Source organism: Canis aureus, chromosome 29, assembly GCF_053574225.1.
Source record: "Canis aureus isolate CA01 chromosome 29, VMU_Caureus_v.1.0, whole genome shotgun sequence".
Lineage (NCBI taxonomy): Eukaryota > Metazoa > Chordata > Mammalia > Carnivora > Canidae > Canis > Canis aureus.
The window spans coordinates 30335681-30348473 of NC_135639.1; the positions used below are offsets into that span (position 1 = coordinate 30335681).

General features: G+C 54.2%; 1 protein-coding gene across 1 annotated transcript; it reads left to right on the forward strand.

Moving 5' to 3' along the window:
* The first annotated feature begins 1381 nt into the window (after positions 1-1381).
* Positions 1382-6953, forward strand: SFRP5 (secreted frizzled related protein 5). The gene is made up of 3 exons (XM_077878086.1): positions 1382-1904; positions 4104-4181; positions 5857-6953. The coding sequence occupies exons 1-3, from the start codon at positions 1382-1384 to the stop codon at positions 6201-6203; spliced, it is 948 nt and encodes a 315-aa protein (XP_077734212.1). The 3' UTR covers positions 6204-6953.
* The last annotated feature ends 5840 nt before the right edge of the window (positions 6954-12793 follow it).

The following is a 12793-nucleotide window of genomic DNA, read 5'->3' on the forward strand; positions in this document are numbered from 1 at the left end:
GGATGGTAGGGGATAGGAAGTATAAGGGCAGAAGCAGAGGGGGGCAAGTGCAGATCCAGCCCCTGGAGTGCCGCAAGACACCTCCCCAGGGGACCTCCCCACCAAGGACTGAGGAGGTCAGGTCTCAGGTCAGGCTCTCAAGAAGAAGCTCTCCAACCCTCAAGCATTTCTCCAAAGCTCCTCCCACAGGAAAGCCAATGGAAGGCAGGGTTCAGGCAGAAGGAAAAGATCCCAATCATGGGGTTCTTGAAGGCCTCCTCCCTGATGCCTCCCTGTACATCATCAGTTTCTTCCTCTTCCTCAGCCTTTCCTGTCCTGGGTTGGAATTTATCTTAGGGCAGAGTAGTTAAGCCCTGGCCTTTGAAACTCAAACCTGGATTCAAATCCTGGCTCCCTCACCTATTAGCTATGTGATTGAAGTCCCCCAAAGCCAGCAAGCCTGTAGACTCTGAATCCAGACCTCCTGATTGTACCTTGTTTCTGACTCTGGAACCAGACCACCAGGGGTCAAGTCCTGGCCCCTATCCTCACTTAACTCCTCTCTTTGCCTGGGTACCTTTATCTGTAAAGTGAAGATAATAACAGTACCCATTCGCCTTATTACAGCAATACTGTGAGAATGCCGACATACAGTTAGAACGCCTGGGTACAGTTAGTACCCAAGAAGTATTAGCTATCAATAGAGATAGAAGGCGATAAGGCAGTGAGGTGCCGTGCAGTGTCCACAGGCACTCGGAGCTCCCTGAACGCAGTTATGATTACCTTGGCCCCACTAGGCTAGGGTGTCCCTGGAGGTGGGGGGGGGGTTCCTGGGTCAGATCCATCTCTGATTCCCGGCAGCCAACACCGTGCCGGAACCAGGCAGGAGCTCAAACACAGGCTTGAAGACGGACGGCCGGAGCCCTGCCCTCCCGGAGCAGGCGGGTGTGGGCCGCCAGGGGAAGGGAGAGCCGAGGTGTCAGGGAAGAGAAAGCAGAGCGGAGGGGAAAGGCCGAGACGACAGATAAGCAAGTGGAGTGAGCGAGAAAAGGAACAGGGGAGGCTGTGGCGGAGGGAGATAAGGAGAAGGACGGCGAACGCGGTCGGCGGGGAACGCCCCGGGAGGCGAGCGAGCCCCGCGCCGAGGCAGGGGAGTGGGTGCGCGGGGCGGGGCGCGCGCGAGGCGGCGGGAGGGGCCGAGGGGCTCCACCTCGCCTCCGCGCCTGGGCCGGGGGCCGGCGGCCGGAGATTGGCTGGGGCGCGCGGCGAGGCCGGAGCCCCGGGGTGGGAGGTGCCAGGATCGGTCGGCGCGCCGGGAGCCGAGCGAAGGCTGCGGGCACTCGGGCCACGGCGGCGGCGGGGCGGCTGCGCGGGCGCGGGGCCGCTGGAGACGCCGCGTGCCATGCGGGGGCCGGCGGGGGGCGCGCGGGCGGCCGCGCTGGCGCTGCTGCTGGGGGCGCTGCACGGGGCGCCGGCGGGCGCCGAGGAGTACGACTACTACGGCTGGCAGGCGGAGCCGCTGCACGGGCGCTCGTACTCCAAGCCGCCGCAGTGCCTCGACATCCCCGCCGACCTGCCGCTCTGCCACACCGTGGGCTACAAGCGCATGCGGCTGCCCAACCTGCTGGAGCACGAGAGCCTGGCCGAGGTGAAGCAGCAGGCGAGCAGCTGGCTGCCGCTGCTGGCCAAGCGCTGCCACTCGGACACGCAGGTCTTCCTCTGCTCGCTCTTCGCGCCCGTCTGCCTCGACCGGCCCATCTACCCGTGCCGCTCGCTGTGCGAGGCCGTGCGCGCCGGCTGCGCGCCGCTCATGGAGGCCTACGGCTTCCCCTGGCCCGAGATGCTGCACTGCCACAAGTTCCCCCTGGACAACGACCTCTGCATCGCCATGCAGTTCGGACACCTGCCTGCCACCGCGCCTCCAGGTAGCGCCGCCGCCGCCGCCAGCCCCCGGGCGCCCGCGGGAGCTGGGCCCTTAGCACTGCTCTGCGGGGCCCCGCGGAGGCGCCACCCGCTCACACACACACACACACACACACACACACGCACACACACGCCTTTACCCAGCCCTGCATGCATGCCCGGGAATTGCACCCCCCGCTGCCCCCCTGCCAGCCTCCCCACAAACTCCCAGAGTAGGGCCTTCTCGCAGCTCTGGACAAGCTCACTGGTTCTACGCATTCCAGCTTCGTTCCCAATGATGCCCCTCGCGCCCCTCGCAGCGCTGACCTTCCCAAGACGCTGGAATCCCTGGGTAACCCCAATGCTGTCCCCTCCCCCCATTCTGAGGCATCCTCATAAATGTCTTATGGCCTCTCTCAGCCCAAGAATGCCCAGGCCCAGTCACCTCCACCACAGCTCTGGACCCCAGGGCACCAAAACAAGCATCACCACCACCCCACGTTGACAACCTGAGAGGGGAGGGGAGCCTATGGAAGGGATATAGTGTAAAAATCGTGAGCTAAGTGCACTCCTGGGCTATGGTTCCACACACACACACACACATACACACACACACTCATCCCATTTTCTGTACCTGGGAACCCGAATTTCTTGTACTCTCTTCCCAAAATCCCCCAGTTGGGAGACCTTCAGGTAAAGTTCAGTGCAGAAGAGCAGCTTACCAGGCTCTGCCACTAACCAGGAGCCTCCTTAGTTGTTGCTTAACTTTGAACCTCACTTTTTCCATAAGTATAGGAAATGAGCTCAGGTTCCAGAACCCTGTGAGATCCTAAGTGCCACCTCCCACCTACCCCAAGTCCCATTTCCCCTAGTTCCTCCCTGGTCTCAGCTTCCCTTCACTGTGCAGCCCCCACCCCTGCCCCAAATGCCAAACTCCTTCCAGAGTAAGCCTGGGCTGGGCACCAGACAGGAGAATAAAACAGTGGCAGTGAGCAGAAGGGCTTTGTTTGGGCAGTTAATTCGAGAGTCTAAGGAGCCCCTGATGCTGGGACTCCCCCAAGGGGCAGCACTGCTTTCCCATTTTCTATCTGATCCAGCCCCCCAAAAGCAACTGGACTCCACCATACCCTACCCACCTCCTCAGGGCTAACCTCATCCACACAGCCCTTGATCCTACACTCCCATGTCCCTCCTGAGAGTCAGTTGGGTAGGGGTCCTGTGACTGGGGAGTGTTGAGAGAAGGGAAACACCCCTGTTCGTGGGTTGGAAATGGGACCAGGAAGCAGGGGAGAGAGAGCCAGCTCAAGGAGAGATAGCACAGCCCCTAGCAGGGATCCCAGCATGGTTCCTTTTCTGGTTCTCTTGGAAGCCATGGATTAACAGCCTCGACAGCAGGGAAGGGAAGTCCTGGGCTCGGGCTCGGGCTCGGCTCGGAATCCCCCCTCACTCTGCCCTCATGCTTCTGACCTCTCTGAAGCCCACTTTCCCCTGTGATGTGGCACCCACCTGGAGGCAGAGACAGAGGACAGAGAGCAGATGTGGTGGCAGAGAACCAGAGGCACCCTGAAGTGTTTGTGTGGCCACAATAAAACTGAGAATAATAATAAAAAAAAAAACTGAGAATATTTCACATAAAAATTAAAGAGCTTGGGCTTCCCTTGAAAAAATCAAAAGTTCTGGTAATGCTAAGCTGCCCACCGTAGAGGAGGATGCTCTTCAGCTTACCACAGCCTCTGCCCTGCCAGAGTCACTTGTTTCCCCACCTGTCCGGACCCTGTGTTCCTAGAAAAACCCTGCAGATACCCCCATCTCAGCACTAGCCCAGGAGTCACAAATGCTGAGTTCTAAGCTCAGTTCACGATAGTTTTGCAGACTTGAGTAGCCACTCTGGGCCTCAGTCTTCTTTTCTTTAATAAGAATAATACCTACTTCATAGGCTGGGGATTAAACGAAACAGTTTGGAAGACAATGCACATCATAGTGGCAGTTGCCAGGGTCATGGAGCAATTGTGCCTACTGCAAGGTGCCACTGCAACCTTGTCTCTTTTGAACCTCACAACGCCTCAGTGAGCATCATTACCATCATCCCATTTCCTGATGAGAGTGGAGGCTTGACAGGGGGAGGTGGCTCATCAGTGGGATAAGCCTGTACTCGAGTGGCTTTTTTGGACTCTGATTCCCTTATCAGCCTCCCTCAACCCCACCCCTGCTTCCCTCTTCAGTGACCAAGATCTGCACCCAGTGTGAGATGGAGCATAGTGCCGATGGCCTCATGGAGCAGATGTGTTCCAGTGACTTCGGTGAGTGTGGAGCCCACGTGGCCGCTCCCCCAATTCCTCTCCTCCTTGACACACACACACACACACACACACACGAACACACGTGTCCACAACTATCTTAGTGAATACTAAGACTGTTTGCACCACGGGTCTGATTATGACCCTGAACCCTCTCCCCAAAGAAATGCACCTCATTCTGCAGGTCATCCCAGGGGCTTCAGAAGCCCCTCAAGGCCATGGTCTGTGGGCCCCAAAACCACTCCTGGCCAAGGCTCTTGCAGCCCTCCCTTGGCACCTGCCCACAGAGGGGCCTCCAGGGCTGGATCCTCTTCAGGAAAAGCAAGCTAAGCCTGGAGATGGACAGGGGCATCAGGGAAAGAGCTGGGCCCCAGGATGGAAGTGCAGCACCCTCATCCCTGGGCACCTCTGGCCAGGGGAGCTTCATCCTGGAACCTCTCCATTCCTGGGACAGTGAGCCAAGTCTAGTCAGGACCACACGACCCAGCACGTGGCCTTTGCCAAGTGGAATGCTGTTTTGTGTATTAGCCTCCCTTTCTGAAAAAACAGAGAGCAATGAAATCCTTACTTGAGTCTTTTATGTCATTAGTCTGCTTGGAAAGAGAATACTACTATTGTAAGGTGTGTGTATGCCTCTGCCCAAGAGAGAGAAAGAATGAAATTTTATAACAATTTCCTTCCCTGGGTGAACAGTCATCCTCTGGCATCTCCCTGGTTGCTCACAGAGATGGGGGTCCAGAGGCCTGAAGAAGGGGTAGACTAGCCTAAGTGAGTCCCCTCCAGCTCTAGACTCCCAACCCACAACTTATTAGGCTCTCTACAGCCACCCTGGGATGGTCAGTCACCCCTACCACTTTCTAGCCTTTAACCACCTCCCTCACCCCTATATTCACACTCCAAAAACACCATAGACACACTCTGATACATAAAATACACAGCACTAAACATCACACTCTCACCCATATACTATAGTCTTACACAGATCACAAAAGATGGTTGTGTGCATGCTTCTCAATCCAATGCTCTGTGATGCAGTAGGCCATGGTGTGTGTGTGTGCGGGGGGGTGGAGGGGTTACCCCATGGAAACCAGCACATGCTACAGAGCACCTCCCTCCCCAGGGCCAGCTGTCAAACATTTGCCAGCCCACCACTGCTATACACACACACACACACACAGAGCCAGAAATCTCATTTAGAAGCAGCCCCAGGGATCATGAAGTCCAGCCTCCCTCTGTCACAAGGACCTCTCCCCACCAAACCACCCCTCCAGTTGGTCAGCTCCACCTGAAGCATTTCCCTCCCTGGGGAGCCCAATGCCCTGCTCCACTCCCCATCAGGTGCTCCCCACCCTGCCTGTGGTATCCTGGAAAGGCATGGGCTCTGGGGTGTTAGACCTTGGTTCACTTTAGGCTCTACAAGTCTGACAGGTCACCCCCTCTCCAAACCTCATTTCCCTCCCACCTCAAAGATGAAGCATGAGAATGTCAGTGCAAGTCCTGCACATGATAAAATCTTCAAAAATATGAAAATGTACCCATATAAGCCCACCTCACCAAGGCCTAGGCTTGGAGCTTCAGGCACAAGCACTCACTGGGGGCCCACCAGCATCCTGAGCACACCTGCCCACTCTCACATTGTCCCTCTGTCTACCCCCTCCACATGTGTGCACACACACAGTGGTTAAAATGCGCATCAAGGAGATCAAGATAGAGAATGGGGACCGGAAGCTGATTGGAGCCCAGAAAAAGAAGAAGCTACTCAAGCCTGGCCCCCTGAAGCGCAAGGACACCAAGAGGCTCGTGCTGCACATGAAGAACGGTGCTAGCTGCCCCTGCCCACAGCTGGACAGCCTGGCTGGCAGCTTCCTGGTCATGGGCCGCAAGGTGGACGGACAGCTGCTGCTTATGGCCGTCTACCGCTGGGACAAAAAGAATAAGGAGATGAAGTTCGCAGTCAAATTCATGTTCTCATATCCCTGCTCCCTCTACTACCCCTTCTTCTATGGGGCCGCTGAACCCCACTAAAGGGCGCGCCTCCCTGCCTCATGCAGCCAGCTGTGCCTTGCCCTCTCTCCACCCCTGAGGCACACTCTCTCTTTCTGCCCACTTGGCCTCACCCCTCTTCCCAGGCTGACCCAGCCCCTGCCTGAGTGGTCCCATGCAGAGCTATTACCAGCACAGGTCTTAAGGAATGGGCATGGAGCCTGAGCTGCTCTTAACTGAGGGGTTCTGGGTCCTTGGGGACTTCTTCTTTTAGAAGCAGGGCTTTCTCATTTGGGAAGGAACTCCAGGGTTTCAGAAAGTAGGTGGAGGAGAGAGCGAGAAGCATGGAGGGGCTCTGAGCAGCCCGAGGAGGTAGTTTCCGGAGTAGACCATGGCGTCTGCTCCCCTCTGTCGGTGATGAAGCCTTGCCTTGAAGAGGAAAGTCTCAGTATTAGACTGAGCTATTTGGGGGGACAGTTCCTTACCTCCACTGCCCACTTGTGTCATCAGAGTCCCCCCAGAGGAGAGGCATTAGGGTCACAGCACCCTCCAGCCACAGTTCTCCACCTTCCCCATCTCTTCCCCTTCCTGCAAACCTGGAGAGAAGCCCAGCCCAAACCCCCTCCCAGAAGCCGCTTTTTGGGGTTTGTTCTTCAGCCTCCATATGTCCCTGTAACCCTGATGAGTAAATTATCACCACCGTTGCAAGGCCACAAGTACTAGATCTGATGCAGGCAAGGTCTGGTTTCTAATTTTTTTTTTAAGTTTTTAATTAAATCAAAGAAAACAACAGTTGGTTTTGACTAGGTTATTTGTCAGCTGGTCCCCAAAGGTGGGGAGAGGGAGGTTCAGAAGAGACTTTTAGAAAGAGGCCCTTGTCATAACCCACAGCCTGTCCACACAGACATACTTGGAATGCCTAAGAGCAACACCCATGTTCTTGTAGGATCCCGAGAGCACAGAGTGAGGATCACCCTGCTCTTCCCCAGCACTAAGTGAGGAAGGGAGATAACCATCCTTTTTTTCCCAAAGAAGGAGAGAGACACCAAGATCCCCAGTCTGCTCCCAGGGTCAAAAGGCTCCAGTCCTGAAGCACGTCCCTGGAAATACCTGCTCCTCAGATCCCAAGAAGGCTGGACCACTGGGCACTACTCTGAAGAGCCAAGGGCCTATACACAAGTCAATTCCTACCCCTGTGACACTCTACACACACACACACACACACACACACACACACACACACCACCCCCTCCACGCCCCCATCCCCTCCACCCCTATCTCCCACCCTCTGCACTGGTCTGAACCGGGTGGGGATAATGGTGTAGGCAAGTGCCACAGGGACCAGAGGAGCAGCATTGCCTAGAGCTGGTGAGAAACACAAAAGCTCAGGCCCCACCCCAGGCCTGCTGTTTCAGAATCTGCATTTTAACACATAAACCTTCAAATCATCTAGAGAGCTTTTGCAAAATGGGGGCCCCACTTAAGCAATTAAATCTGAATATCTGGAGGGTGCTCAGAAATCTGAATCTCTATAAGCTCCCTGGGGTGGTATGCAGCCTGGGTTGAAGACCTTGATCTGAGGCAGGAGGAGGGGGAGGGGCTGAGGGGAACTCAGCTGGAAGGATCTCGGTCCAGCATGCTGGGCAGGAAGTGGCTATTCTAACTGAGGACTTCTTCAGCGAGCTCAGAGCAGATGGTGCTGCTACCTGGAGCAGAATGGGGCAGGGAGGGGAGGAGGCTTGAAAGGGAGGCAACAGGTTCCTGCACTCAGATGACCAGCATTTGGAAGGGGTGGCACCAGGAAAGAGACTTGGAGTTTGTCATCAGATGCTGAGGAACAAGGCAGATGTATCCAGAGCAGGGGCTGGGGACACCCCCAGAGCAGCTTTCCTCAATAGTGAGAGTCTAGCTACCAAGTCCAGTCGAGGCTTCCTGTTCCTCCAAGACACTGCAGCTGCATTCCCTTGTGAGCACTCGGCTTCCAGGGCTCTCAGAGAAGCAGGATGCCATAGAGAAATGAAGAAGGCAAAAGGGTCCAAATTCTGCTGTGGGGCCAATTGTGAACTAACAGGTGGTCTGACAGCCTGCCCGTAAATCACCTCCCTGGGCAGTCAGGTGGCCTCACCACAGGTCAGGAGCAGCAGAGGCCTGCTTGTTTCTCCTCAACTCTGAGGAAGCCACTGCCACCCACCCTCACCCAAAGCCTGCCCAGCCTACCAGCTCCCTGAATCTGCCCCTTGTCTCCCAGCCTCCTACCCCAACCAAATATTTACGGACACTTCTATGGTCAACCAGGGCCCAGGATTATTTTTCCACTGGACACACAGGACTCAAGCTACTTCTGGCAGGATCACAATACTGATCTCTGTCAGGTGCTGGCAGCCAGTGAGATGGAGCAGGCGGGGGGAGAGGCTCCCTTAACCCATCCCGGGAAGCCCCGGCAAGACCCTCCTCACCCACCCACCAACACAGGGGTCATGCTCTATGTATCAGCTCTGTTCCCCAGCATCTATTGTCAGAGCCCCCAGCAGTCTCCTCCCTAGGACCAAGAAGAATCTTCCCCCAAACCAGGGGAGGCCTCACAAGGCCTAGGCCCACCCTTCATTTCCTGCGGTCACAACACGCTCCCCGCTGGCCGGTCTGAAGAGACAGGTGGTGCTGCCCAGGGAGCATCTGGGCTGTGTGTCAGTGAATGACTACATCTGACAGAAACCTCAAGAAACGAGGGCATCCCCATAAGAGAGGTCTGGAGATGGACAGGTGGGAGGTCCATGTCCCAGACTCATTTGGTCTTCCTGCTCTGCCAGAGGATGGCTTCTGTTCTCGTGGTTACAAACAGTGCCTCCTCCTCACCACTTCTCAACCACATTCCAGGCAGCAAGGCAGAGAAGGGGAGCAAAAACAGCATGTCAGCTGCCTCTGGCCCTTTTGATCAGGAAAACAGTAATTTCCCAACAAGTCCCACCTGGTAGATTTCCACTTTTAGCTCACCGGCCAGAACTAAGTCACATGGCCACCCCTAGTTGCAAGGGAGTAAAGGAAGTCAAGTGTTTCAGTTGGGTACAAAATCAGAGTTCTGATAAAGAACAGGAAGGATTTTGGGCAGGATGCTAAATATTCAGGATCAAGGGTGCCTGGGTGGCTCAGTCAGTTAAGCATCTGACTCTTCATTCCGGCTCAGGTCATGATCTCAGGGTCATCGGGATCTGCATCCAGCTGGGAGTCTGCTTCTCCCTCTCTGCCTCTGCCCCTCCCCCAACTCACACACCTCCTCTAAAAATAAGTATTTTAAAAAAAATACTCAGGATCACATGAAAAGAGGTAGTAGGGCCCAGTTTTAAGTTCCAATCCTGTGACTTAGTGACCATGTGACATTAGGGACACTGCCTAACTATAAAATGGAGTAATAATGTCTATTTCACAGAGTGGCTGAGTGGTAAGTGGGGAAACACATGAAAAGTTCCTGGAACTAGTGCCCAGCATTTAGAAGATATTCATTAAATGATAATTAATATTTTACTAATCAAAGGCCTTGACCTGGCTTAGCATGGTGCCTGCACATAACAGGTACTCAGTACATTCCTGATTTGTTAAGGCAGAAAGAAGACAGGAACATCTCACCTAAAACCCAGAATTGCTACTTTCAGGAGGTCAGAACCTACATTTGGCATTTTACTTCAGAAAATACATTCCTGGGGGGTATGTAGAAGGGAGTAGAAGCCAGTAGAAGGGAGAAGACATATAATAATACTAGTAATCAATAAATATCAAGCCCATGCTAGATGACACACACTACTCTAAGCACTCTGGTATTCTTTTTTTTTTTTTTTAAAGATTTTATTAAAAAAAAGAAAAGAAAGATTTTATTTATTTGAGAGAGAAAGTGTACGTGCGCACCCACATGAGTGGGGAGGGGCAGAGAGTGAAAAGGAGAGAGAATCCTCAAGCAGACCCTGCACTGAGCGCAGAGTCCAACTCAGGGCTTGATCTCACAACCCTGAGATCATGACCTGAGCCAAAAATCAAGAGTCAGACGCTCAACCAACTGAGCCACCCAGGCACCCCTCACTCTGATATTCTAATTTAAGCCTGCCAACAGCCCTTTGAGGTTAGTATTATTATCACCATTTTAATGAGAAGGCTGGGGTTCAGAGAGGTCAATGAACTTATTGAAGGACACACAGCTTGTACATAGTAGTGGTGCCAGGATTTGACCCCAGGCTCTTAACCACTATACTACTGCTTGCAGGGGGTGACGCCAAGTAGGGGTGGGATACAGACAGCAATGCCTCTGCCACCCTCAGAGGAAGATTTCTGGGAGCCCTCCTCAGATCCCACTCCAAGGGCCCTGACAGTAGCAGAGGAGCCAGCCTCAGACAGCAGCTTTTCTCCTGACCCAAAGCAGCCTACCCGACCCCTCCTCCCCTCTCAGCCTCATCAGATTTGAGGCTCTTGAGCCCCACAAAGGAAGCTCACAACCCACAACTGTTTAGTCGGCTGTAATCCTGGCTAAAGTTCACTCCTTGGGAAATCCAACGTGGGGGGTGGTTGCTGCTGGAATGCGTGTGGCTGGGACCCAGTATCTGAGCACAGACAGCAGGCTCTGCTGGGGCCCTGAAGAAAACAGGCAGCCAACAGGCAGCTGGGTGGGGAATCCGGAATCCCCAACCCCCAGCTGTGCCAGAGAATGGAATGTGCTGCTCTGGGGTGTTGAAACAGACCCAACCAAGGGGGGATGGTGCTGGGGTGGGGGGTGCTCCTGCCACAAGGCTGCCTCTGTTCCCCTGGAGGCTGAGCCTACTTTGCTAGGGCTCAGGATGGGCAGGTCCCTCTCATTAGCTCAGTGGCTCTGAAGATCCTGGGGCAAGTGGGGGTAAGCTAGTGGGGGCAAGGTAGAACAGAGGGGAGGGTGACAGCCAAGGCTGTGTGTTCACCCAAAGTTTCTCTGATAAGGCCTCTACAAGTACCTGTGGCACGATTCACACCCTGGCTCCACAGCTTACTAGTTACGTGACCTTGGGCAGATTACTTAACCTCTCCAGGCCTCTATTTTACTCATTGGTTAAATGGAGTTAATAATAGAACCTAGCTTTGGGATTGCCATGAGGTTTAAGTAAAAACAACATGCTCAGCATGTTGCCTGGCACAGTGCTCAATAAACGTAGGTGTTACTGTGCTCTCAGGACCAGCCACCAGCTATAGGATAGATGCCTGAGCCAGGGCCTCTCAAAACGGGTGCCTCGAAGGTTCCATGGAGGTAAGGGCATGAAAATGGAGTTTTTGTTTGGCTTTAGTTCCGAGGGCCAGCAGATCAACTACAAATCCTGGAAGAACCCAGAAACCAGGACCAGTTCAAAGTCTGCCAGGGCAGTGACTGCTCCCCACCTACCAAACCACAAAAAGATCAACAGAACCCACAACTCAAGCCAGGTTGTGGGGGCTGGCTATCTGTCCCAGGTCTGCCCCAATGATCACCAGAGCTGGAGCAAAACCTGGCTACTATTCCTCCTAATGGGTGCCTGAGAGCAAACTGGAGGCATCTTTTAAACCAGGCATCCAGTTCTACTATGAACAGTCTGTCCCCCAGGCCACCTCACATTTGGTCCTCTCCACACTGTGGACCCCAGCCAGCTGTAAGACACAATCCAATCCTGGTAAACCCCTCCATGGCTTCATTTTCCAGGTGGTACCTGCACTTGAAAGTCATCCGTCCCTGGCCTGCTCTCACTGAGGCCCTCACACACACTGAAGGGAACAAGGAGGTGACCCCCTGGCTTCCCTTCTTTAAGGCTCCAGACCCAATGGATAAAACCCGTGTTTCCCAGTATCCCATGTCCCAAAGTCTACTTGTGGTACAAACTGTTTCACCAACATTAGGCTTTGTTTTCATTTTCCCAAAATAAAATAATATTGTCTCGGCTTTTTCAAACTACACTCTGACCTCAGATTCTTTCCTGAATAATAATCTAAAATTAGTCTCTGGTTTAAAAAAAAGGAAAACAAGAACAAACAAAAAACAAAACAAAAAACACTGTTCTAAGCCACCCAGGACAGTTATCTTTTCCTTAAGATTGCCAGCATGGCAGTAACGGGTTGGCATTTGTAGAACTTTTACTGTGCGCCAGGCATCATGCTCCATGCCTAGAGTGGATCATCTCATTTACTCCCCAGAGCAGCCCTAAAATGTAGAGATCACTATCACACCCATTTTACAGAGGAAGCAGCACAGAGGCCTGGGGCCAATGGCCCTGTGGCAACTCACTCCAGCATGACTGCAGCCGATGGCAGAGGAGGCCAAGCATGGGGCCTGCCATAGCAGTGCCTACCTCTTACTGCCACCAGGCTGTGCCTCGAGGCCCTTCAGGGCGGCAGGGCCCCACAACTCGGGGAGGTTCCTGAGTTAGGCGAAATCCCACCTGGACCAGGCCAAGGTCTGTGAGAGCAGCACATGCATGGGGGGGTTGGGGGCAAGAACAGGGCTGCAACCTAACCTCACCTTGGAAGCAAGGCCTCTCCCCCGCCCTCTTCACTGCCCCAGGCCTCCATCTGGAAGACTCTGCAGGGTGCCAGGCCAAACCTTTCATTGCCACTACTTCACTTCCCTTGGCCTCAATGTCTCCCTTATAAAATGG

Coding starts and splice junctions, on each gene's coding strand:
- SFRP5 (XM_077878086.1), top strand. CDS start 1,382: ATGCGGGGGCCGGCGGGGGGCGCGCGGGCGGCCGCGCTGGCGCTGCTG. Junction 1,905..4,103: donor GCCTGCCACCGCGCCTCCAG/GTAGCGCCGCCG, acceptor TTCCCTCTTCAG/TGACCAAGATCTGCACCCAG. Junction 4,182..5,856: donor GATGTGTTCCAGTGACTTCG/GTGAGTGTGGAG, acceptor GCACACACACAG/TGGTTAAAATGCGCATCAAG.